General features: G+C 44.7%; 1 protein-coding gene across 2 annotated transcripts in view; it reads right to left on the minus strand.

Annotated features, from left to right (window-relative positions):
- Nucleotides 1–17865: 17865 nt before the first annotated feature.
- Nucleotides 17866–24117, minus strand: part of BLMH (bleomycin hydrolase) — a 47196-nt gene continuing 40944 nt past the window's right edge. Inside the window, exon 11 of one of the 2 annotated variants that reach the window (XM_006890992.1) lies at nt 17866–18208. In XM_006890992.1, the coding sequence (XP_006891054.1) occupies nt 18057–18208 (152 nt within the window). In that variant the 3' untranslated portion in view covers nt 17866–18056. The remainder of the gene's footprint in view (nt 18209–24117) is intronic. The other variant, XM_006890991.1, reaches the window with a different exon arrangement.

The following is a 24117-nucleotide window of genomic DNA, read 5'->3' on the forward strand; positions in this document are numbered from 1 at the left end:
CCCAGAAAAACCACACAAAAACACAAAAAGGTTACACCCAGGACTGTCTCCTTCCAACGCGCCACCTCTTCATACCCGGCTGTCCTGAGAAGTGTTCTCACAAATGTGGTCTTGTCACATCCTCTCTCCAGACTTCTGCCCTCTCTCCTGGCTGCAAAGAACTAGACCTTGGGATCCTGGACACACACCCACCCCTACCCCCCGTCATTTGTCAGTGCCAGAGGTCTCTGGCCACTGTGAGGCTCTGGGACACCCTCCACAACTCCACATCAATGGGGGTTATCTGCAGCCCAGAGACTTCAGGGTAAAATGTCCCTTCCTTCCTCCCTCCATATTAGAGCCCAATCAGTCCGGCCTTTTAAAAAGCTCAACCAAGAATGCTGGTGGTGCAGTGGCAAAGCTCTAAGCTTCTAATAATCAGGCTGGCAGGTGGAACCCACCAGTTTTTCCCCAGGAGAAATATGTGTCAATCCACTTCCATAAAAATTTACAGCCTTGGAAACACTATGAAGCAGTTCTACTCTGCCCTATAGGGTCGCAATGAGTTGGAATCACCTTGACCTTCAATGAGTTTATGGCTTAACTACCCACTAATATGTGCCCTTGGTCCAGGGTTGGGTGGGAGCTTGGGAGCTGCTGCCAGGTTCCAGGGGAGCCAATGAAAGATAACAATAATAAAACAGACTGCTAACACTGGCTTTGCATTCTCTCATCCTGTCACCACGCAGGGCTGCAAAAGCACTTGTCCAGTTTTCTTTGTTTTAAAAAAAAAAAAAACAACAAGCTGCTGTTGACATTTGGTAAATGAGTATTCATCTTCCCAAGTCACCAGGAGCTAACAAAGTACAGGCTGCAGGGATTGCCCCAGCCCAGCGCTATCTGCAGGACCCGAGACATGACTCACAAGGTGGAATATCCAAAGGTGGGCTATATGCTTTGCACACCACTCTGAAATCAGGCTGCTGCATGGGCTGGGGGTGAGCAATCCACCTCTCTGCTCAGAAGACATCCTTAATGCTGGATTTCTTTGAAAAACTTCGTCATGTTTCCTAGCAGGGTCCTTCCAAGAAAGATGACAGGGTTCTTTGGTCAGGGTGCTGTTTTGCGCAGTTAAGCCCAGAAATAGACACCCCACAAAAGCAGGATGAGTCAGCATGACTAGCCCCAGATGTAGAGAAACGGGGCGCTCTGTTCAGATGCTGGACTCCAATCTAAACCTGTTCCACTGAACCCCACAAACTTCAGGTGAGCGCCGCCAACTGGCAATAGCTCAGTGACTGGGAAGAAAAAAGGTGCGGCCCAAATCTGTGCTGCCTGGAATCATGTCTAGTGCATCCTCCCTGGACATCCTGTGAGGTGCGTTTAGGGAGTAAGGGAACTTGGGCCTCTGTGGGTTGAAGTGAGGGACTTTAGTTCCACATGCCGCCAGAATATACAAACCTTCTGGATGAGAGTGAAACTTAGGGTTGGAGAATTCCCAGAGGACCATCACCTGACAACAACATCTGGATAGAATGTTCCAGCCCAAGGACATTTTGTACCATGATTTCAACTCAAGATTACTTGAAGCTTAGAGGTCAGGGTCATGGACACAGAATGAGCTGGTTCAATTAGATTAGAGGATAATCAGCAGTGTTCATACATAACCAAGATTAAAGAAAGTGTGAGTGACTTTCTCAAGCAAAAATACATTTTCTAATTTTACCTTTGGTCACCTAAGCATCATCAGAAAAAAAGTCATGACCATATCCTGCTGATTCATTAAGCCTTATTAAAATTACATTTCTTTAGGTAGCCCTGCCTGTCGTCTCTCTGCGAGCATGAAACTGAACAGGAATCACCACTTACTGACTTCATTTCTGGGATTATCTCTGCTTCACTTTGGCAGAGGGCTTTTTCAAGCCCAGTGTAAGAGACTGTGAAGATGGCACAGGGTCAATCAGGACTTTCTTCTGCTGTGCAAAGGGTCACTATTAATTGCAGCCAACTGAATGACACCTATCAATAATGATGTAAGAGATCACCCACCAGATGCTCTTAATGCCTCTAGAGAGTCAAGCACTTTTACTCCATAGTCACCCCATCCATACGGGGGGCAAACATTTTGACATGCCTCTCTTGAGTTTCGTCAAAATGCTCAGATGACTCTGAAGATCTTCCAAAGAGGAATTTCAGAGGTCTTGCCAATTCCATTAAAATGTCAACAGTCTTCTGCCTGTGCCCCTCTGCCCCACCCCTGCAACCAACTCCAAGTGTATGCATATGTTTCTTTTACAAGAAGACTTAAAGGAGTGGATCTGGACACCAGTGTGGATACTTACATCTCTGGGAAATATCCTAGTTGGGACATTAGAGTGTTGAAGAGACTTTTGATTAATTGTAACCCAACCTCTATCAGCTCTTATTAGAGTTCAGTGACTTTAAAAGAGCCTGTCCATAGGGTTTTTCTTAATTTGCACAAGCCCTGTAAGAACCTGCCCGTCATCCATAGCAGTCACTCCTAGCTTGGAGTCTGTGATGGGAAACCTGGACGTTTAAAGATCCAGGGAGCTCCAAAAACACTAATAAAAGGCCAGAGAACCAACACTGTTTATCCTTCCCTTAAAAACCCAAACACTAATGCCTCCCATAGCTCTTTGTTTCATTAATAAACACAAATCCCAGTGTTGCTTTTTTAGATATTTCCCCCATGTATCTGAGGGCAAAACACATTAAATATTTGATCTCTTCATACTATGATGAGAGCTAGCAGACTTATAAATAATCCATTGACCTGGTTCATTTTTTTTTTCCTCCTGGACAAAATTGATCATAAAAATACACACACAAGACTTGGAAAAGCCTGACTCTTAGAAATTCTACCCCACTGTTCTGGAGGACTCCAACTGGAAAAAAAATAATTCAATATGCAAAAGATCCAGTGCAGACAGAAATCCACTCCTCAGTGCTTGTGGGCTGCAGAGGGCTTTTTCAAAATCAGATTTGAATGTACACATTTGTTTCATAAGCAGCTGATGGTTATGCACTTCAACTATGTCGTCAACTAGCCTTCTGGAGTTTGGTTTCACATAAATTCTGAATGCTCTGCTGGGAGTCTGGGCCCAACATCTCGGCCACTGAAAACACCCCAAGCGCACGGGGTCATCCAGTGGCTTCTACAGTAATTTGAACATCTACATCAAACACAACTCTCCCTGCAGAATTGCCTTTGCACAAAGCCACCTGCATGAGGCTGCAGAAAGCAAGGCTCACTCGGGTTGAAATGCAATCAACTTTCCAAGGAGCAGGCACAGCACGTGGCTTAGGGTCATCTTGGCAATGTTCAAAACATCACAAGCCCTGGTGTCATAGAAAAGAAGCCCTCCAAGGCCTTCAATAATTTCCGCTCCTTCAATTAATTTTCCTCTTTTCCCTCTGGCCCTTAGGCTGAAGACACTTACTAAACTGAGAGTTGCAGGAGACAAGAGAGGCAGGAACACGCAGCCTGGGTGCGCGGACCGCGCCTCTCCAGTGGCTCCGCGCGCGTAAGTAAAGCAGAGCGGACAGTTCCTGGCCGGCCGCCCAGGCATGAAGTTCTGGAAAGAAGTGCGAGTTAACAGTTAACAAAGAAAAGCGGACTCACCTGCTGGGAAAAGAAGCTGGACGGCGGGTCCCCAGAGAGAGGCTGGGCGACCAGCGCGCGCCCTCGAGGCACACTGGGGGTTGGACGCTGCCTCTGCCTGAGCTTGTGCTGAAGCGGGCGTATTTGTACTCTCAGCCCCTCACATGGTCTGATCTCTAGATATCCGCCGCCAAAGAGCTCTTTAAGAATTTTTGCGTCACTTTGAGCCGAATAAACTTTATGTTTCACCGCGGCCGCGGCTCCGCTTTCCTCCGGGAGTGGATGGGTAGCCGCCTGGGTGTCTGGGAGGGGCTGCGCACAGCGGGAGGGAGGCCGGGCAGGGGCGGCGCCCCCTCTGTGCCTGGGCACGCGACTCCCACCTAGAGCAAAAATGCTAACTCTCCTGCCTCAGTCTTTAGCCTTGCAGGGAAGGGGGTTAGGGAGAACTCCAAAACTAAGAGACAGTTTTATCCCCCTACAAATCGCTCCCCAAATTTCATTTAGGCTTCTCAGAGCCATCTTTCTTGACCACCCTGTCATCTCAATCCCGAATCCTGCTTTATTTTTCTTCACAGGACTTGACAGCACCTGGCTGGGATTCCATTAAGCATTTATCTGGCTCCACCGCACAGAACGTGAGCTCAGCCAGAGGCCCTGCCAGTACCTCTCTCTATCCCCGGGCCTTGGGCAGCGCTGAGACCTGGTGGCACGCAATCAATGTCCATTGAAGGAATGAATGAAGGAATAGATGAATGAATGAGTGAGTCAATGGAGAGTTGTTTTATTTTCTCATTTTGTTAATCACTTATAGTTCAAAACCGCACGGTCGATGATCAGAAAAAGCGTGCATGACTGTCACATTGGGGCCAGTTGACAAAATATTTTCATGATCAAAGACTAAGGTGCCCCTGATACAGGTCGTGGTCTTTGATATGACTTGCTATGCATCAGAGAGCTGGACAATGACTAGGGATGCTAGAAGAAGAATTGATGCTTTTGAGCTGTGGTGCTGGAAAAGGGTATTGAATACACCATGGACTGCTAGGAGAACAAACAGGTTCGTCCTGGAGAGGAAGAGTCCAGGCAAGGATTCTGAAGCTTCATTTGACATAATTTGGACATGTTTCAAGGAGGGACCAGTCCCTGGAGAGGGACGTTATGCTTGGGAGGGTGGAGGGACAATGCAGGAGAGGAAGACCCTTGATGAGATGGATTGATTCAGTGACTGGGGTAACGAGGGTAGGTGTATCAGAGACAATAAGATTGGCACAGGATGGAGCAGGGTTTAGAGCTGTTGTACATAGAGTCACATAACAACAATGACAACAAAAGAGTGGCACAGGAGGCTGCTGTGTGAACCATGCACAGATGATGATCTGATGGCTTAAAAAATGTACTTTAAAAGAACTTGATTTCGCTTTTAAATTTAAAAATACCTCCACATCTTAAGAGCATTTGCAGTACTTGTTGGGGTGTCTATGAAGCAGGAGAGAGGGTGAGGGCTAACCCAGCCACCTCTTAGGGACTATAGGACAAGAAAAAAGAAAGAGCAAGTTTGCGGCTCAAGGAGACAGTTCCTTTGAAACATGGAGATAGGAGGAATCAAACCCTGGAAGCTGAGCAGGCTCCTGACTGGACTGAGAAGGCGCGCGGAAGGACAAGCGCCAACTTCTAAGTCCCAGGGCGTCGGCTCAGGGACCGCGGAGGAGTCAGGATGAGATTTTGGCGCCACCTAGACGTCAGCGTGCAGATTGCAAGACGAGCGGGGATCGCTTTAGAGGCCATGCAGAGGGCAGCTGAAGCGTAACTAGGCTGGTGATTCCAATTTGGGGGAATTTGTCTTCTATTTAAATGCAGGAGAGAGGCAGGGTCCCAAGTTTGGACTCCCCTCCTCAGATTAACATAGTTATCTGTTGCATCCTAAATCCCACCTATTGCATTCTTAATCAGTACAGGTTGTATAAACAAGAGCAAGAGTCAAAACATCCCAAACATCCCAAGTTGTTGGTCCAGGCAGTTCTGATTTATGGCAGCTCTGAGTGTGTTATCATACAACTGTGATCCATGGGATTTTCAGGGATTTGGGTTTTTTCCTGAGAGTAGATTGCCAGGCGTTTCTTCCTAGGTGCTTCTCCCTGGGTAGACTCAAATCTCTAGTCTTTCTATTAGCAGCAGTAGGCATTAACCAATTGAACCAACTCTAGATCTCTGTTTTTAAAAAGGGCTGGACAACTATAAGGTACAGTGATGAGGAGGTTGAGGGGCTAGAAGGAGAGGAGGGGTGGGGGAGGAGTGGGAACAAAAATTATAGATTTGGAGAGTGACTTTGAAGTTGTCTTCTCCAGCTCTGCCCCCCATGTTGCCCCAATATAACTTCACCGCCTTTCTGATTTCATGGTCTTGACCTCACCACTACTGGTTTGCTTTCTAGGCTGGAATATCCATCCTCGTGGACAACTGGGCCACTCCTGGTACTAGCACGTTCCCTCTGATAGATGTCTAACTTCCTCAGTGTGAAGTTAGCCCAGACCTGGGCTCAATCTCAGCTCAGGGTTCAATACTGGCTACAGGATTCAGTGAAATTTCCTAAGAGAAAGATATTAGCATCGCCAGACTGGACCCTTCTCTCATTCCTGACTTTCCCCTGGCCATATTCCACACGAAACACTCAGATATGTCCCCTTCCTGAAGAGGGGACTTGCCCCCCACCATCTTCACCTCAACAAACCCCTCTCCTCTCTCTGTTCCTGGAATCCAAGCCCTTCCCACCTTGCTTCTGATTCCTTTGCCCCAACTGTCCTGTCCTGACCGCTCTCTGTGCAGACACCTCCACTATGGCACCCTGTCCCCATCACCTGAGGAACTTGACTACCCCTCCCTCGCCTCTGTCCCTGGGCACAAAGCCCTTCATCTTACCAAGAAACATCCCAAGGCAGCCCTGCACGCTTCCAGCTGTCCAGGTTTATTTTGTAACCTGAGCACACCTGCTAGCTTCTAGGCCCTGTGGAAGACAAGCCTTCCCCCTAGGAGACCTTGGGAGCCAGGAAGAGGGGTTGTATGGAACATGGAGGGTAACACAGAACTGTGAGGAGAGATGAGGGAAATGCAGGGTTGGAGTGTGGACTGACCTGGACTGGGGTGCATGCAGGTGGGCAGGAGTGTGGCAAATGGGTGGGAGGAGGGAGTTGGGATTCAGAAACCAAGGGGTCAGTGATGACAGAAACCTGAGTGACTGGGGGAAGAGGTGTTCTGGGGGAGGGGACAGTCCAGCAATAGCCCAGCTTAGCGCCTCTGGAGGTTGTAGCATGAACACAGCCTTTCACTCAAAAACACGTTTAAGTTCTCATATTTCCTACATAGTACCACCATCACAAAGACACCCGTCCTTGGAGTCTCAGAGCCCAGCCACAGTCCCACTGTGAGTCAGGCCGGTTCAAAGCTCCCTCAGGAGGCCCTGGGGCCATCTGGGCCGTCCTGCCACCACTCTGTTTACACAAAAATAGAAGATGCCCTCCTGTCCCTTCTAGTGGGCGTTCCCTCAGGCTCACAGCAAAGTGACCACATGTCCCAACTTTAAGGGCTTTCTCTTGTCCCTTCCGTAGCCTCCCTACTTGTTTTCCCTGAGACATGTCACACCACTTGTGTGACAGCATTTCTAGGGGAGGATTTGCTGCCCTGGTGGATTCCAGGTGTGTTACTACAGAGGACTGGAGTCACCTGTGGCAGGCCCATCCTAATCTAGACTCCACTTCTCTCCAGGTCCGGCAAGACCTAGGAAGGAAGAGAGAGAGAGAGAATCCCTTTTGGGGGTGCCAGGAGGGGGCTGGGTGTTGGGGTAAAGTGTACGAAGAGGAAGAATTCAGCCAGGTCCACATTTGGAATTAGGTGGATTTTGCCTTGGGTCATCTTCTTTTCCTGTCCCGATTTTCTTCCATCTTTTAGGAACCCCTTGCCTTTGCTATTATCAACCCCATCTCACCCTCATGTCACTCACACCCCTATATCCACTCTGTTCTCTCCATTTCTGAAGTTGTGGATGGAATCTTATCTTACCAACTTCACACCAAGACAGCACCAAGATCCTCCCAGGAGCCTGTGCTTGGAAAATAATTACAAAATAAATAATATGAGTAATAGCGGAGACTAATACAGAGCTTTCCATGTACTGTGTACATGCATACAAGTGCTTCACATAACTAACTTGTTAATTCCTCACTGCAGTCTCTGTCCTTCCACCTCCACTCTATCTAGATTCACGGTAACGGGAACCTAAAACAATTAAGTACTCGTCTGGTTAGTATCGATGTCCAAATTAACTTAATATATTAACTCAGACTTCAAGGATACCGTTAAGCGGGGGTGAAGAGGGAGGAAAAGTTGGTGCAGCTGCTGCAGGAAGGCCCAGCTGGAAGAGCATTTGCACAGAAAGAGATCTGTGTATTTGTTACTTACTGAGATTCTGCAGGTATCTGGAGTCTAGCCCGTGCTCTAGGGAGCTCTGGTGGTTTAGTGGTAAGCTGTTGTGCTGCCAACCTAAAGGCAGATAGACGGTTCAAATTCACCAGGTGGTCCATGGGAGAAAGCTGTGATTTCTAGTCAGTGAATTCTGATTCCACAGTACATAACAATAACACCATCCTATGCTCTATTGTAATACCTTTGAACCAGGGTGTTTTATTTCTTTATTTTGTTCCTTCAGTATCTGCTCCCCTTAGCTAGTGCCACGTTTGATAGGCAACTGTTTTTACATTCCATCTTAACATTAGAGCTGAAGCCATGAGACCAGAGGGTCCCAGAAAGGCTCCTAGGGTCCTCTGTGCATGCAGATCTCTTCTAGCATTTTCTCTGTCCCTCCATGACCATCTTCAGGAACTCACCTCCCAAGGCTGGGGAGCTGCCTTCTCCCCCTCCAACATCTACCACACAGTAGGCTCCACAACACGAGTATTGACTCCTTTACTCATAAGAGACTTAGTGCCTTCAGAATCAGGCTGGAGACTGAGAAGGAAACTATAGCAACCCCAAAATGAATGGGAGGCTACACAGCTTGGAAGAAAAGTGGGGAGGTTGAAGACACTCTGATTTGAGGACATTCCCCAGATTTATTGTTAAATAGAGCAAAACCCAAAGCCCAGAACAGGTGTTACTCCAATCTGTTGTTGGGGGCAGGTGGAGAGGAAGGGGAGATTTCCATTTTAAGATTTTGAGAGGCTGATATTGAACTTTCTGTAAGAAATTTGTAACAGTAGGTACCTTGAGGGAGATGGATATTAGCAGTGAAAGAGAAGCGTGCCTTTTGACTGTACACTCTTTCAGGCTACCTAAGTATTTGTGATGTGCACCTAGTACTTTTATAAAAGGTCTTCAGCAACACAACAGTCTTTTTTCTTTTTTTTTTTTCAAAGTTATAAGGGAGCTCTGGTGGCCTAGTGGTAAGAAGCTATACTGCAATCCCAGAGATCTGTGGTTCAAATCTATCAGATGCTTTGCTAGAGAAGGAGAGGCAATCTCCTCCTGTACAAGTTAGATCTAATTTCACGGTACATACACAAATAATAACTTTTTAAAAAAAGTTATATAGGAAAGGAAAAAAGAGAAAGATATTTAAGGAACCCCTGGCTTATCGCAAGTGGCATAAGGCCTAGACGGGTTCTGAGGAGCAGGGTCCAATTCTGCATGTGGTACAAGGTGCAGCTCCTTCCCACGCAGGCCAGAGCACTCACCACACTGCAATACTCCTCCGCTAGCTCAGGAAGGAGGCAAATGCTTGCTTCATTTTCTTAAGCAAGAATGCTGTGAGCCAAGAGGTGAAGTCCAGGTCATTCCTCCGGACCAGATCAAGAGGAAAGTAATCTTTTTAGGACCTAAGTTCTCAGCATCCCCTTCTAGAAGTCATTCATCTCATCTGTCGTTCTGCTGGCTGTTTCCAAGTCTGTACCACACCGATTCTCCCCGTGGCTCTTTGTCCCTTCCATGGACTTAAGGATAACACGTGACACCCTGTGCACAGTGGATGGTTTTCTTGGTCTCTCCCTGCTGTCTGTGGCCACTGGGATTGGATGTTCATTTTGAATCTGCCTATATTCTTCTCCTTGGACACTTCAGCTCCGTTCATAAATGTGATGCCTTGTGGAATCTCTTCTTCATATAACTCTCTTTCTGTGTCATTGAGTGTCAAGATGGAATCAACTCCTAGTTGGCCCTCCAGGGGGCTTTTGGAGGCTGGAAACTGCATGGCAGGAGACTGCCCACCTTTTTCCATCAGAGCTGCTGACAGACTCAAACCAGCAGAGAAGAGCCACCTTTGAGTCAGTGCAATCCCACCCTGTCGACGATGCCAGCAGACCACTCATTTTATATTCTGATACTGACATCTTTAATTAACTAGTTCATGCCAATACATCTTCTTTCCCCCTATATAAGGAATAAGCTTGTGGAAAGAGAAATTATTTTAATCTCCACAGGGTTAAAACACAATACCGGACACACAGGAGAATCTCAGTGGAAGCTGGATATTAATACCATTAAAAGATATCATTTGTTGAGCATTTCTGAAACATCTGCATTAGTTTTGATTCTGACTTTTTTTTAAGCATATAAGTAAGGGCAGGGAACTCTGGTGGCGTGGTGATAAGGAATCGTGCTGCCTATCTAAAGGTACGTGGTTCAAATCCACCAGCTGTTCTGTGGGAGAAAGATGGGCATTCACTTCCAGTGCAGTTTAATGCCCCTGAAAACCCGCTGGAGGGTCAGCTAAAGCCCAGTTCTGACTTGGTGGTACTCAACAACAGCATGGGAAGCCCTAATGGTACCAAGAGTTAAGCATTCAGTTGGTGGGTGGTTGGGTTAGCAGTGCAAAATGCTATAGATTAAGCTATCAGAGCTCCTAAGGCTGGTGGTTGGAATCCACTTAGTGGCTCTGTGAGAGATAGACCTGGCCCTCAGCTTTCACAAAGTTAACAGCCTAGAAAACCCTCTGAGGCAATTCTCCTCTGTCCCGCAGGGCTACTCTGTCTTCTATGAGCTGGAAATCACTTCATGGTCCCTAACAACAGCAGGGACAGTCATGTGCCTTAGAGATCCTTCAATTGTATTCTCTTTAAGGCTTTAAAAAATAAGCTAGTTTCTCTTGTCATCAAGTTGGGATTTTTCACAGATTTAAAAGTCACATTTAATGAAAGTGCTATGGAAGCAGAGAGGTTAAGGTACTTGTTCCCAAAGACTCCAAGTGTCAAAGCCAAGGGCCCCACTCTTCCAACTGCATGGGGCTGATTTGAACTCAGAAAGGTTCGAGCAGTGAGCAAAGTGAGAAAAATCTTTTGTGGTTTCATTCTCTCACTCCTCTATTCCCTTCATGCCTGCCAGCCACTGTCATTAAATCTAGACCTTTTTTTTATGTTAACCCATGAAATATGAAAAGCCACAGGGGACTCTATTTTTGGTCTACTAGTTTCTATTGAGCACGTTACAGGCAAGCCGACTTCAGGTCTATGTATAAACTATTAATTGATCACAGCTGTCAGAATATAGGGCATTTTCAATCAGTCGTCCGAACAACATTTACTATGAGCCAGGCATTACTAGTAAGAGTGGTGAGCGAGACAAAATTTCTTCCCTTGGGGAGCTGACAGAGAGTACTGACTTTGGGAGAAATAGACAATAAACACATAAATAATTTCAGAAACTGCTAAGGGCTGTGAAGAAAATAGACCCTGGTAACACTGTGGAGAATGGCAGACTGGAGATGACAGAGGTGGGGGGAGGGGAAAGGAAGCAGGCTACACAGGACAGGCAATCAGGAATGGCCTTGACATTGGAATCATGACCTGGTCAGTGAGAAGCCAGCTGTGCAAGGATCTGAGAGAGGAGTGTTAGGCAGAAGGACCAGCAAGGAGGTAGGAATGAGCTTGGTGTATTTGAGGGACAAAGGCAAGGAGCCCCTTAACTGGAGAAGGAAGAACAAGAAGGGAAGTGAATGACCTGACTGGGAGATTGCGGAGAAGCACACATGAGGCCCTGTATCTGACACTGAATGTGTCCATGTAGAACCTCAATGGCTTGTTCTGGAGAACACTGGACTAGTCTTTTGACTAGGTCACCCACAGGACTCTACCAGGTGAGAGGCAGTGGTTATCTAAGCCAAGCAGATTTTGATACTTACCACTAGGTACCCAGCTGCCTCAGCTGCCCCATCTTTCTGCACAACAGCTGCTGTGACAATGAGGTAGCCCAAGTGAGAGCTCCAGAGCCCACTCCACCCACTTCAAGGTGTGCTGCTGAACTAAATTTTTTTCCTAGAGATGTTAGCAGGAGATAAAGTAATTCGTATTCAAAGGACAGCAAGAAAGAAGAATGCAGGAGGCTTCTCGGCTTCACATAACCCTGTTCCCAAGTGATTGCAATTTAAAAAAAAAAAAAGAAGAAATTCAAAGTTCTTCCTCAGAGTAGAAACTGACTCATAGCTGGCCCTGCTGTGGGTTTGTTAAGAGACTGTAAATTGCACAGGAGGAGACTGGTAGATTTGAACCACCCGCCTCCACGAAGCCACAAAAGCTCCACATATAAATCAATCACTTCCTCTTTCCCAGTCTCCCTCTCCTTTTGTCGTGGTTTCTGTTTGCCTACTAGTTGGAACTGACCCATATCTGGCCCTCCTGAACCTCTGAGCAAATTTTCAGAGGCAGTAAATAACATTTATAAATAAATAAATAAATATTCTCTTGCATAGCATCTGGTGGATTCGAACCATGTGCCTTTGAGATTGCAGTACAGTTTCTTACCACCAGGCCACCAGTTGTTATTAGGTGCTGTCAAGTCGAGTACGACTCAGTGACCCTGTGAACAAAAGATCTGAACCCTGTTCTATCCTGCACCACCCTCACACTTCCTGACATACAAGAGTCCATTGCAGCAGTCACCGTGTCCAGGACGAGCCTCTGTGCAAGCAGATGGTTCTTCAGCACATCCTGAAGACGTGCCTCACTATCAGTCTTTGGCTTCAGTGTGACTTTACAAGTCTCCTTAAGAGTCTCAGGGCTGATGGGGGCCTCCCAGAAGTTAGTCATAGACCTTATCTTCTGTGACATCGCATCGTGCAGAGTTCTGACATTTTATCACCTTCCCTTTTCCTAGTCCACCAGTCACTTAAATTTTAACAAATTCTTCCAATTGAGATCTTAAGTTAACATCTTAACCTATTTCCTTTTACCTTTAGCAGAGATGTTATATTCACCTTTATTTTCTCACTGTATGCTAGCTGGTTTTTAAAAAAAATTATTTTCATGAAATATTTGGTTATAGATGTTATCTTTTTAGATATTGCTGGTTCTGGTCTCTAATATTTGGCATAAGATTCTGCATGTATGAGTGATGTTTGCCTGTAATTCTTTTTTCATTATCTTTGGCAGGGTTATGCTAGCCTCATATGATAATGCTTGAGGTCTTCAGATAGTTCTGTAGATCTTTCTTCCTGTGCTAATCAAGATTTCCCAGAGAAGACATCCAACGTCCTAGTCTCCAGAGTTCTAGGAGCCCATTATGGGCAAGGGCATTGAGACTATAAAGGTTACTTAATCCCCTTATTCTAATATACTACTAACTCTAATACATAGCTACTCTATGGGAGAAAGATGGACATGCTCTTTCCATGTGATTTACAGCCTTTGAAAACCTACTGGAGTGTCAGCTGTGAGTTGGTTCTGATGTGACGGCACACAACAACAATCTCTTATGGTACTTTCACCCTCAGCTATGCTTCTGGTCTCCACACCATAAACTGATCTCCTCACCAGAGAATGGACTCTCATCTGCCACATGAGGTAGTGGCTGTCACTTCACTGCTTACTGATTGGAGAAGGCAGGTATTCTAATGAGTTTGCTCTATCATTCTGCAGCCTTCCTACTCCCAAGGCTGGGGAAATGCTATTCGGTGCTGTGGGTCTGAGTTCACATACTTCAGGCATGTCATCAGGGGAGTTCCTGGAGAACATTGTACTTGGAGAAGTGAAGGTCAACAAAAGGGAAGAGGAACCCCCAGGAGATGACTTGACACAGTGGGTACTCAATGGGCTTCCGCACAGCAGAGATTGTGAGGACAGGGTAGGATCCCAGAGATTTCTTCTATTGTATATGGGGTCGCTCCAACTCAAGCACATAACAAAATCTGAGCATTTAAGGGATGATGCAAGGCCAGGGTGCTCCTTGAGAGGCACTGATTTTGTAACTTCGCCTCACATACTTTGGGCATGTTGTCAAGAGTCTTTGGAAAAAAACATCATACTTGGAAAAGTAGGTGGTCAGAGAAAGCGAGGAAGATCTTCAACAAGACAGACTGGCATGGTACTGTAACAACGGGCCGAGCATGGGAGAGGTCAGGAGGGTGGCAGTGGACAGGGCAAGGTTCAGATTTGTTCATCATAAGGTGGCTATGAGTCATGGTTGCCTGAGCAGAACCGAACAACATAGATGTTGTTGCCAAGGGCTTTGCATATTATAGGCTTTCCACACCTCAGGTCACTCAGGATCCAGTTTTCTCAGCAATGCTTCATCTTAATGTTTCCATTAGCCGTTTAGCTTAAAAAAATTGCATTAGCTCCCATTTTTCACGAAGTTTCTAGGTTTATCTTTTCTACACAAATCCCTGTAGGTAAGTTGTATCTTCTCTTTTTCTAAATCCCACAGTATCTGTGCATGTGTACACATGCCAAATTTGGGCCTTGTCAATCTGCCTTGTGTTCAATTTCTGTATCTATCTTTATTACCTTCTGTTTTCTTTATATTTGTTGCTCCATTTTCTTGACATAGATGGCTAGTTTAGTAATCTTCAGTCTTTCTTACATTCTAGAAAAATTTAAATAGATCTTATATTCTAATGTTGTTGTTGTTGTGTACCATAGAGTCAGAACCAACCCACAGCTGACCCTCTGGGGGTTTTCAGAGGCAGTTAATCGTGTGGGAGGAGAATGCCCAGCCTTCTTCTGTGGAGCAGCTGGTGGCCTCAAATCATATGCCTTACGGATTGCAGCACAGCTTCTTGCCACTAGGCTACCCTATTTTAATACACTTTAAAAAAATCCCACTCTTTTATTGTCCTTTAGATAAAAGTTTACATAGTAAATTCGTTTCCAATCAAGAGTTCACACAAAAATCGTTCCATGACATATGTTGCAATGTGTCAGCACCCTCCTCCTTTCTTCCCTGGGTTTCTGGTTTCCATCAGTCCGATTTTCCTGTCCCTCCTCTCTTCTCATCATTGGTTCTGTGCAAGGGTTGCCCTTTTGTTCTTAGATAGCTGATCGTACTATGGAGCACGTTTTACAATCTCATGTATTGTTTGAATGAAAGATGTGCAATGGAAGTGTCTTCAGCTTCAAGTTAGAAGGTTGTCTTAGTTCTTCTAGTCTCTTTTAAACCAGCAAATCTGGTTTTATTTTCCATTTCGTTCTACATTTTTTACTTATTCTGAGACTTTCTATTTGTGGCCTTGATCAGACAGGTTGGCCATGGTAGGCAGGCACCATCTAGTTCTAGTTCTGCCAGCAGGCTGATTGGTGTCCTCTGGATTCATGGCTTCCTTGAGTCTTCATTTTCCTTTGTCTCATTTGCCTCAGATGAAGAAACCAATAGTTGTATCTTAGCCCTTTGTAAACTTTAAAACCTCAGATATTAATCACCAGGACATAGAATATTATGGACTGTACTTTGTCAATTGACCTAACTGTACCTTGGACTTTAAATACTATCAAATTTCCTTTGAACCTTGTCCAGAACAAAGACAAGGGAAGAAAATGAAAGATGCAGAGAAACAATTCGTCTAAAAGATTAAAGGGCACCAGGAACTTCAACCTTCATGACCCTAAACCCAAAAGAACTAGATGGTGTCTGTCTACCACTGTGGACACCCCTAAAATAACTTCCAGGAGATAAGTCCTGGGTAGAGAGGACAGAAAAATGTGAAAACAAAACACAAAACCATAACAATAGCCTGGCTTACTGGTCTGTTAGAGAGCAGTGGGGCCCCAAGATTATGGCCCTCACTGACCCTTCAAATCTGGAAGAAAACTTACCCCAGTAGCTCCACTTTCAGCCCAATAACAGACAGGCCTATGAGGTGAAATAACAACCAGCAGGAGGGGCCTGTGCCTTAGAATGATCAACTCATGAGGTCAAGAGGTCAGCACTTGCTGAGGAATAAAGCTTTTTGCTTTGTTTCTTTTAAGGCTATGTTACTAAGTGCATGCTACTTTAAAATCTTATCTTTTCCTGGAGAATTAAACATATCATTATGTGAGACTATCTCTAGCCTATTTTAAAAAAGCTCTTCCGGGTCCCTGTATTGTATAACTCCATAAGGCCATGTACATCATCATTTTGGGTGAACGGCAGAACTGAGAGGTGGCATGCTCTGAACAGCTGGGCCATTCATGGTGACCAAAGTTAATCACTGCATTTCTCTCCCTTCTAACTGACACAAAGATCTTAGGATACATGAATTCTATTATTTCTCTCATTGCCATTGAGGCAAAGAGACTTGAGACTACCCACTGGGTTTTCAGAGGCTGTAAATCATCTGAGACATTATTGCCCATCTTTCTCTGCTGAGCCGCTGGTGGATCTGAACCTCCTACCTTTGGAATAACAGAGCAACTCCATACCCACTAGGCCACCAGAGCGCCCCAATTCTCCAATTATCTGCTATTTTTATCCAAGACTTTTCTACATTAACTTTTATTTAGATGCTTTGGAGATGATCCAAATGTTTATCACTTCTTTTGCTTTACTTCTTTATCTTGAACTGTCTATATGGGATTATTTTCCTTGTATTAGAGGTGAAATCGGTTTTTGATTGAAAATGTCACTCTTGTTCTTCAAAAGACAGTTTAGTATAGAATTTCAAGTTTGCAGCTACTTTCTCACAGCACTCTGAAGACAAATCTGCCTTCTGGTCTACAGAGATGCCGATAAGAAGTTAGCTGTCACTCTAAATGTTTCACTTTTGAGGCAATCTGTCTTATTCCTGGAAGCTCATAAGATCTGTTCTGCAGTTTCACCATGATTCTAGAGCTGGATCAATCTATCTTAAGTCTAGAAGCTCATGCTAGAAATAAAATTTCTAAAAAACTAAATAATTTGGTTAAAGCTGATGCTTATTGGAAGCTCTAAGACAAACAACATTCCCTGCTGAGGACTGTGTTGGTCTCCTGGAGAGTCAGATGAGCTCAAGCATTGATGGAAATGCTGACTGACCATGGGACTCTGTTTATTTGCTTTCACTGAAGGACAGGCTCAGTCTCAAAAAACATATGCTCCCAACCCAATTTAAGGCTGGACTAACAGACCTTCAATTCCTACAGGCACCCTGAGTGTGAAGTTACAGCAGTGAGTGGAAAGATCCTTATGTGGGAGGGCACAAGTCCTCTTAGATACGATGCTTGGATATCTGTGGGGTCAGTACAGGATGCAGGATCACATACTCTGCAGAGAAGCCAAAGCAGAGGTGCCCCAAACCACCCGGCTGATTTTCCCTTTGAAGAACACAGGTCAGCACCTTACTGTTTTCCTTTGTGGCTAACAAACTTTTTGGGGGCAGATCAAATAGGCAATGCATTCTCATTTAGCAAAGTGTTTTATTCAAAAGCTTCTCAGCACCATCTAATTGTCAGAAAGAGTGGATCCCACCTTTTCCTGCCTGCCCAAACCCCCCAACTGAGGCAGAAGTTAAAACCATTTGGTTAGCGTTCCCCCTAATGTTTACAATTCAGCTCATGATAAAGTTTCGGTTGTTCTCCCACCCAGCCTTCCCTAAGCCTCTCCTCACAACTGACTCCAGCAGAGCTGAGGGCCCCACAGTTCAGGACAACAGGAAGGAATCATGTCAGCCGTGATCAACCTCCCACTCCGGACTTGAAAACAAGACAAACAAAAACATACAAACAAAGAAACCCGTTATTATCAAGCTACTAGAGGCACATCAAGACTGCCCCGGAAACAACTCTGCTCAGTGACTACCACCAGGGAGGACAGCGAAGTTGCCCAGTAGCCTCTGTGCTAAGAGCTCAAATGGTGGGGTGCGTGCCTCCCCTGCTCTGCTCCGGGAACCAGGAGCAGAAAGTCCATTTTCTTTTCATACACCAACTGCTCCCTTTTCCCCATCTTATGAAAACACAGACATGTAACTGAACCATTTTGACATGTGATTAAAATGCTAAGAGATCCTGAGCTGTTGGAGATGACGAGAGTAGACAGTATGATCTGATCCTTCTGGGTTTTTTTTCCTTTAAGACTATTTTGTTTCGACATAAAGCACACTTTCCCAAAGAAGTTCCTGGAGGAGTCTGGAAAACTGAGAGTCTGACTATGTTCTGGAAAAACACACAGTCGCCTGCGTAACTTTGGCTTCAGTCCCTTTGCAGCTACTTCAGGTCCCGTGGGAGGAGGAAGGACGTGGAGGGTGGCATCACTCAGCCAAGGCTCCCATGGGGTCCCAGGCTGGCAGGACGATGGGATCCTGCTCCAACACAGCCAGCACGTCTTCAGGGACGTGCTTCCTGTCCACCACCACCTCGTAGACATACTGGGAGAACCACTCGTCAGTCATGCACAGGTAACCTGGAGAGAAGAACAGCCTCATGAGTCAAAAGGAGAACCTCTGTCTGCATGCTAAGAGCCCTTTCACAAAGCCGACGCCTGTGCATCCGCTTTCCTGTTTGCTACCTCAATGAATCTAAGGATCGTCAGTTATGTGAAACAGGCAGAACAGACACAGCTATGTTTTTACCAATTAGAAAAGGTTAGGCCAGAGTAACCACTTGGCATGCCCAGGCACATGGGGAGATGGGGGTTTGGAGGGGGTCAGAACTAGGGTATGGACTCAAGGCTGACTCCAAGTCCTCACTGTCCACGCCTCCCCCCACCCCAAGTTGAGTGTGTGATCTGATTTAAAACAAAAAAAACGGGCTACTGGCCAGGAAAAGCACAAGGCTGTATCCTTACCACTACCTGCCATGCATTAGGTACTTTATAGATTGTTATCACATTTCATTCTTCCAAGAATTCTTGGATATAGGTAGTACTATTCTTTAAGCCGCATACCAGAAAAGTTTAGTCTTAGCTAGAAAAATGGCACTGTTTTACATTTTAATGCCTTGTTTTATAGAATATTTATCCACTCTATGGAATAAAGACTGGCAATGCCCCCACCCCCGCCATGAGATTTATAGCCTCTGAAAACCAGCTAGAGGGTCAGCTATGAGTTGGTTTGAGTGTGTGATCTGCATTATGTTGCTCCTGGTAAAGCTGTTGCTAGGTGCTGTCAAGTCGAGTACAACTCATAAAGTAAGATAAAGAAAACCTAAACTCACACATACATACAACGGACAAAGGGAAGACCAGACAGATCCTCCAGGAGGGTACTGAGACTGCAGGGGTCCTCAGACCACACTTTGAGAACTGCTGTCTAAAGGAGGACAGCTTACTGAATTGACCGGAAGATAATGCAGTGGTAGTTAATTCTGTAAGCTAAATTTTATGACAGAGGACACTGTTTAGCCTTCAATTTCCAGAATACACAATTACTAGCTTGGCAAGGTCACCCTGCCCAATTCTAATTTCCACATCTTGAAGAAGTCAGACTTCTGTCTCAGCTTGATGTGATGTTTACCCTCAAAAGAAAAGTAGGTAAGCCATGCTGGGAAAGGGAAAGCATTCTTCTCCCCCTCTTCTCAGGCCCCCTTTTCAAAAGAAGAGACAAAGAAGAAGAGCTTGTGCCAACCTCGGTTTGTCTTTCTGTCCCTGGTCAGAATATGGTCCTAAGCATAATGTCACCCAGTTTTACCAACCAAAGCTTTGTCAGCTCTGGGGCCAATCAGTACCAATACTTACGAAATAAGTACTCCATGATAAACTTGCTGCCTCCCTCCCCCAACAGGAGCTTTTAGCAAACAGAAGACCAGTCTATCCAACACTATAACCTTTGTGACATTAGTCACCCTGCCCCTCACAATACAGGCCGAATAATCTGGAGAGTAGCTCTGGGCAGTGAGGCAGGTGAAGGACAGAGGCAGATTTATATAATAAATTTCTGTGTCCTTATAACAATACTATCATCAAACAATCAAATGAATCTTCCAAGTATGCCCAGAGAAAATGGACAATAAGTACATCTACACTATCTTGTTCCAAAAGCAAAAGATCAGATTAAGTCTTCACAAATTAAAACTCCTATCAATTGTAACCCACCCTTTCAAAGTCCCTGCCGAGAAGCCAGGCTTTGATTAGTCTCCCTCTTCAGGATATGAGTTCTCTGGGGCCCACAAAAACCTCCCAGTCTAGGTGGCAGCCAAGTAATTGCACTCTGAGGAGATAATGAACTTGTGGCTGCTATAACTGTTGACACTGTGTGTCTTGGAGTTTGACTGAGACGATTGGGATCAGGGTGTCTGAGCCTCAGTGAGCGCTCTGTGTGGAACAGTGAGGATCTCCCCTCCCCCAGGCAGTACGAAAGTAGCCATTTTCATATTAGGAATCTTGCAGCTCTGGGCTCCTAAGCACTCTGGCCACTAGAAATAGGCACTGAAAAGCAAAGGTAAACGAAATGGACCAAACGGAAGAGTGGTCAAGGAATTCCAAGGATATATTCAGGGAAATAAATAGATAAATGAATACAGAAGGAGGTAAGCTTTGGACATGAAGGTAAAATCAAATTTGGTTTAAAACGTTAATGTTTTGTTTACATGCAAAGATAATCAGTGAACAGTCAGTCCCTTAAGCAAGCTGGCAATGCTTCTGTATTCTGGGAAAAACAATGTGGGCACAGTTCTATACTCAGTCAAAGCCACTGCTGTTGAGCTGAAACTGACTCACAGCTGACCCTCACTGGGTTTCCACACAGCTAGAAACTGCTCATCTTTCTCCCTCAGAGTCGTTGAGGGATTTGAACCACCAGAAAGGTGCAGCTGCTGGGTTAGCAATGCAACTCCCGAGGGACTATGCCACCAGAGTTCCCTAATCTACACTGGCCAGCCCGAATTCTCAGGAACAGAAGAGCTTTGAATATTCTACCTCAGGTAAACTATCTGTGATTAACAATTCTTTTGCTATTTTTAAGAAGGAGACAAAAATCAAGATACCATCAAGTGATGGATCAATCCTGCTATAGGATTAGACAGCCAGACTGGAGCCTCCTTAGTCACTGCCAGTCTCTCAAGGCTGATGGAAGTCTCCCAGAAGGGAAGCAGAAGCCTCACTTCTTTGCAAACTTTCTAATAAACAGTGAGAAACCATGTAACAAAGTGTCCATCAGCTATTTAAAATGAAATTAAAAAGACAATGTAGCAACTTAGAAAACTTAAAAGCATATACTAAGATATTCTGTAACTTACATTAGAAATAGAGGTATACATAAAAAGAAAATGAATGAAAGGATAACTTTGCCCATCAACAAACTGAAAGGATAGAGAAGCTCTGGTATATTCACACAATGTTAATACTATGCAGCACTGAAAAACAAGGAACTCATGAAATATTATGCACAATGGATGACCCTGGAGGACATGATGCTGAGTGAAATATCTCAGTCACAAAAGAACAAATATTGCATAGAGCCACTGGTGTAAAATGAACTGACATCAGGGTTGAGGGAAGACAGAAAAGGAGGGGAAGAATGATATATATTGCATTGAAACAGATGAGGGTGAGAATTGTTTAAAAGAGACATATGAATGGGTATTCTTGTGGACTTGAGGGGAAGTGATTGCATAACAATGGAAGAGTTTTTCTTTTTCTTTTCAAGAAGAGTGAATTGGGAGGGGGGAGTGGGTGGGTAGGGAGAAAGTACAACAATGAATGACTGGAAACCCTAAGCTTCTGTAATCTTTCATTAATTTTAAAAAATCAGTAAAAAATATTAAAAAAGGGGATAAATTCATGTCACAGCACAAATGAGATCCACCTTCAAATGTCTTAAAGAACATACATTCATTTTTACTCTTCTAAAATTGTCCAAATAATTCTTGCTCATATAAAATACTTTAGGAACACAGGGAGGAAAAAGAAATAACACATTTACAAACTTCCTACTTCTTGGGTTGTTGTTGTTAGGCATCATGGAGTCAACCCTAAGAACAAAAGATCTGAACCCTGTTCTGTCCTGTGCCATCCTCATCATTTCGTTACAGCAGTCATCTGATTGTCAGTCTATCTGGTTGAGGGTCTTCCTCCCTTCTGCTAACCCTCTACTTTTCCAAGCATGAGGTCCTTCTCCAATTGGGCATGCTGTTAAGATTGGCTATTCCATGTTGTCCATAGGGTGGTTATTAGCCATATTTAACTTGATGGCACCTAACAATAACAACATGCTTAAAGCATGTGAGATGAAGCTTCGCCATCCTTGTTTCGAAGGAGCACTCTGGTTGCACCTTTTCTAGGACATTATCTGTTTTTTTTCCTTTGGCAGACCATGGGATAATCAGTTCTCTTCTCCGACAACACAAGTCAAAGACATCAATTCTTCTGTCATCCTTACCCATTGTCCTTCTCTCTGATGGAAAGCAAGTGATGGGGAAAATCATGGATTGAATCAGGTGCACCTTAGTCTTTAAATGGACATCTGTGGAGAGGTTCCCAACAGCAGAATTTCCCAATGGTACATGTCTCCTGATCTTGGGAGTGCTGGTACCAAGGGCAGTGTGGATCCAACTAAGATGAAATCATGGACAATTTCAGTCTTTTCTCAATTTATTGACACAGTGGTTGAGAATTTTTGTTTTCTTGATACTGAGATGTAATCCATATTGAAGGCTTGTAGTCTTTGATCTTCTGCAGCAAGCACCTCATGTCCTCCTTGCTTTCAGCAAGTAAGGTTGTGTGATTCACAATGCACACTGCTGAGAAATCTTCCTCAGATCCTGATGCCACATTCTCCTTCATCGAGTCCAGCTTCTTAACTGACTAGCTCAATGTACAGACCCAGACGAATACCTTTCCTGATTTTAAACTCTGACCAACCAGTGTTCCATTGCTCTGTTTGGACAACAGTTTCTCGGTTTAGGTCCTGATTTTGTATAAGGATAATGAAGTGTTCTGGAATTCCCTTTCTTCTTAATGTTAGCTATACTTTGTTAAAATCCACACAGTCAAATGCCTCTGCATAGTAAATAAAACACAGACAGACATTCTTCTGGCATTCTCTGCCATCAGTCAGGATCCATCTGAAATCAGCCATGATATCGCTACTGCCATGGCCTCTTCTGAACCCAGTCTGAACTTCTGACAGTTCTGTCGATGAACTGTTCTAGCTGATTGTGGATGGTCTTCAGTAATATTTTGATTGTATGTGAAAAGCCTTGCTAAAATTTTTCTTATTTTTCTGTGGCAACTCTACACATTTAATGAAAATGAGACATTACACATGCAATGTGTATCTATTACACAGAACTACATGCTGATGGGTAACTTTTAAGATTTTAAAGCACAGGTGTATCCTCTCATCATATTTAGCCAGTCTGTATGATGAGTAAATAATCTGATAAACTAGACTATGTAAGAAATATACAGCAAGACTCATTAACATCCTGCTACACGTAGTCCTTGGAGAAAGACATGTTCTGAAGGGTGGTGGGTCAGTGCTAGAGAGGAAGATACCGGATGAGAGGGACTGACATAGTAATAGGGATAATGGGTTGGAGACATGAGACTGGCTGAGGATAGGACAGGGTTAAGAGCTGTTCACAGGGTTGATATGAATCACAGTCAACTCGACGACATATAACACATAACATAGATAGATACACAAACTTGCTTGCTGAAAGTGGACTTGAACCACTTACTGATGAAGGTCAATAACTACAATCTTCAGCATAAAGAAAACAAAAGTCCTCACAACTGGAACAGTAAGTAATGGCACAATAAAAGGAAAAAGACAAGCTGCCAAGGATTTAATGCTACTTATGCGAAACCTATACTTGGACCAAGAGGCAGTAGTCAGAACAGAGCAGGGTAACACTGCATGGTTCAAAATTGGGAAGGGTGTACGCCAGGGATGCACCCTGTCTCCATACCTTTTCAACATGTATGCAGAGCAGATTATCCGAGAGGCTGGGCTCTATGAGGAGAATTGTGGCATTAGGATTGGTGGAAGATCTATTAACAATCTGTGTTATGCAGATGACACAACCCTGCTTGCTGAAACTGAGGAGGACCTCATGCACTTGCTGCGAAGGGTCAAGGACTGCAGCCTTCAGTATGGACTGAGGCTCAATGTCAAGAAGACAAAGATTCTCACCACTGGACCAATTGACAGCGTCAGGATGGATGACGAAGAGATTGAGATTGTTCACAGCTTCAGTTTGCTCGGCTCCACAGTCAACACTCTTGGCACCAGCAGTCAGAAAATCAAAAAGCGTATCGCGATGGGAAAGTCTGCTGTTAGGGACCTCTCTAAAGTACTCAGGAGCAACAGTGTCTCTCTGGAGACTAAGGTGCGCCTGATACAGGCCATGGTATTTGCAATCACTTGTTAT

The sequence above is a fragment of the Elephantulus edwardii genome, unplaced genomic scaffold (genome assembly GCF_000299155.1).
Source record: "Elephantulus edwardii isolate Elephantulus edwardi_28Jun2011 unplaced genomic scaffold, EleEdw1.0 scaffold00094, whole genome shotgun sequence".
Taxonomy (NCBI): domain Eukaryota; kingdom Metazoa; phylum Chordata; class Mammalia; order Macroscelidea; family Macroscelididae; genus Elephantulus; species Elephantulus edwardii.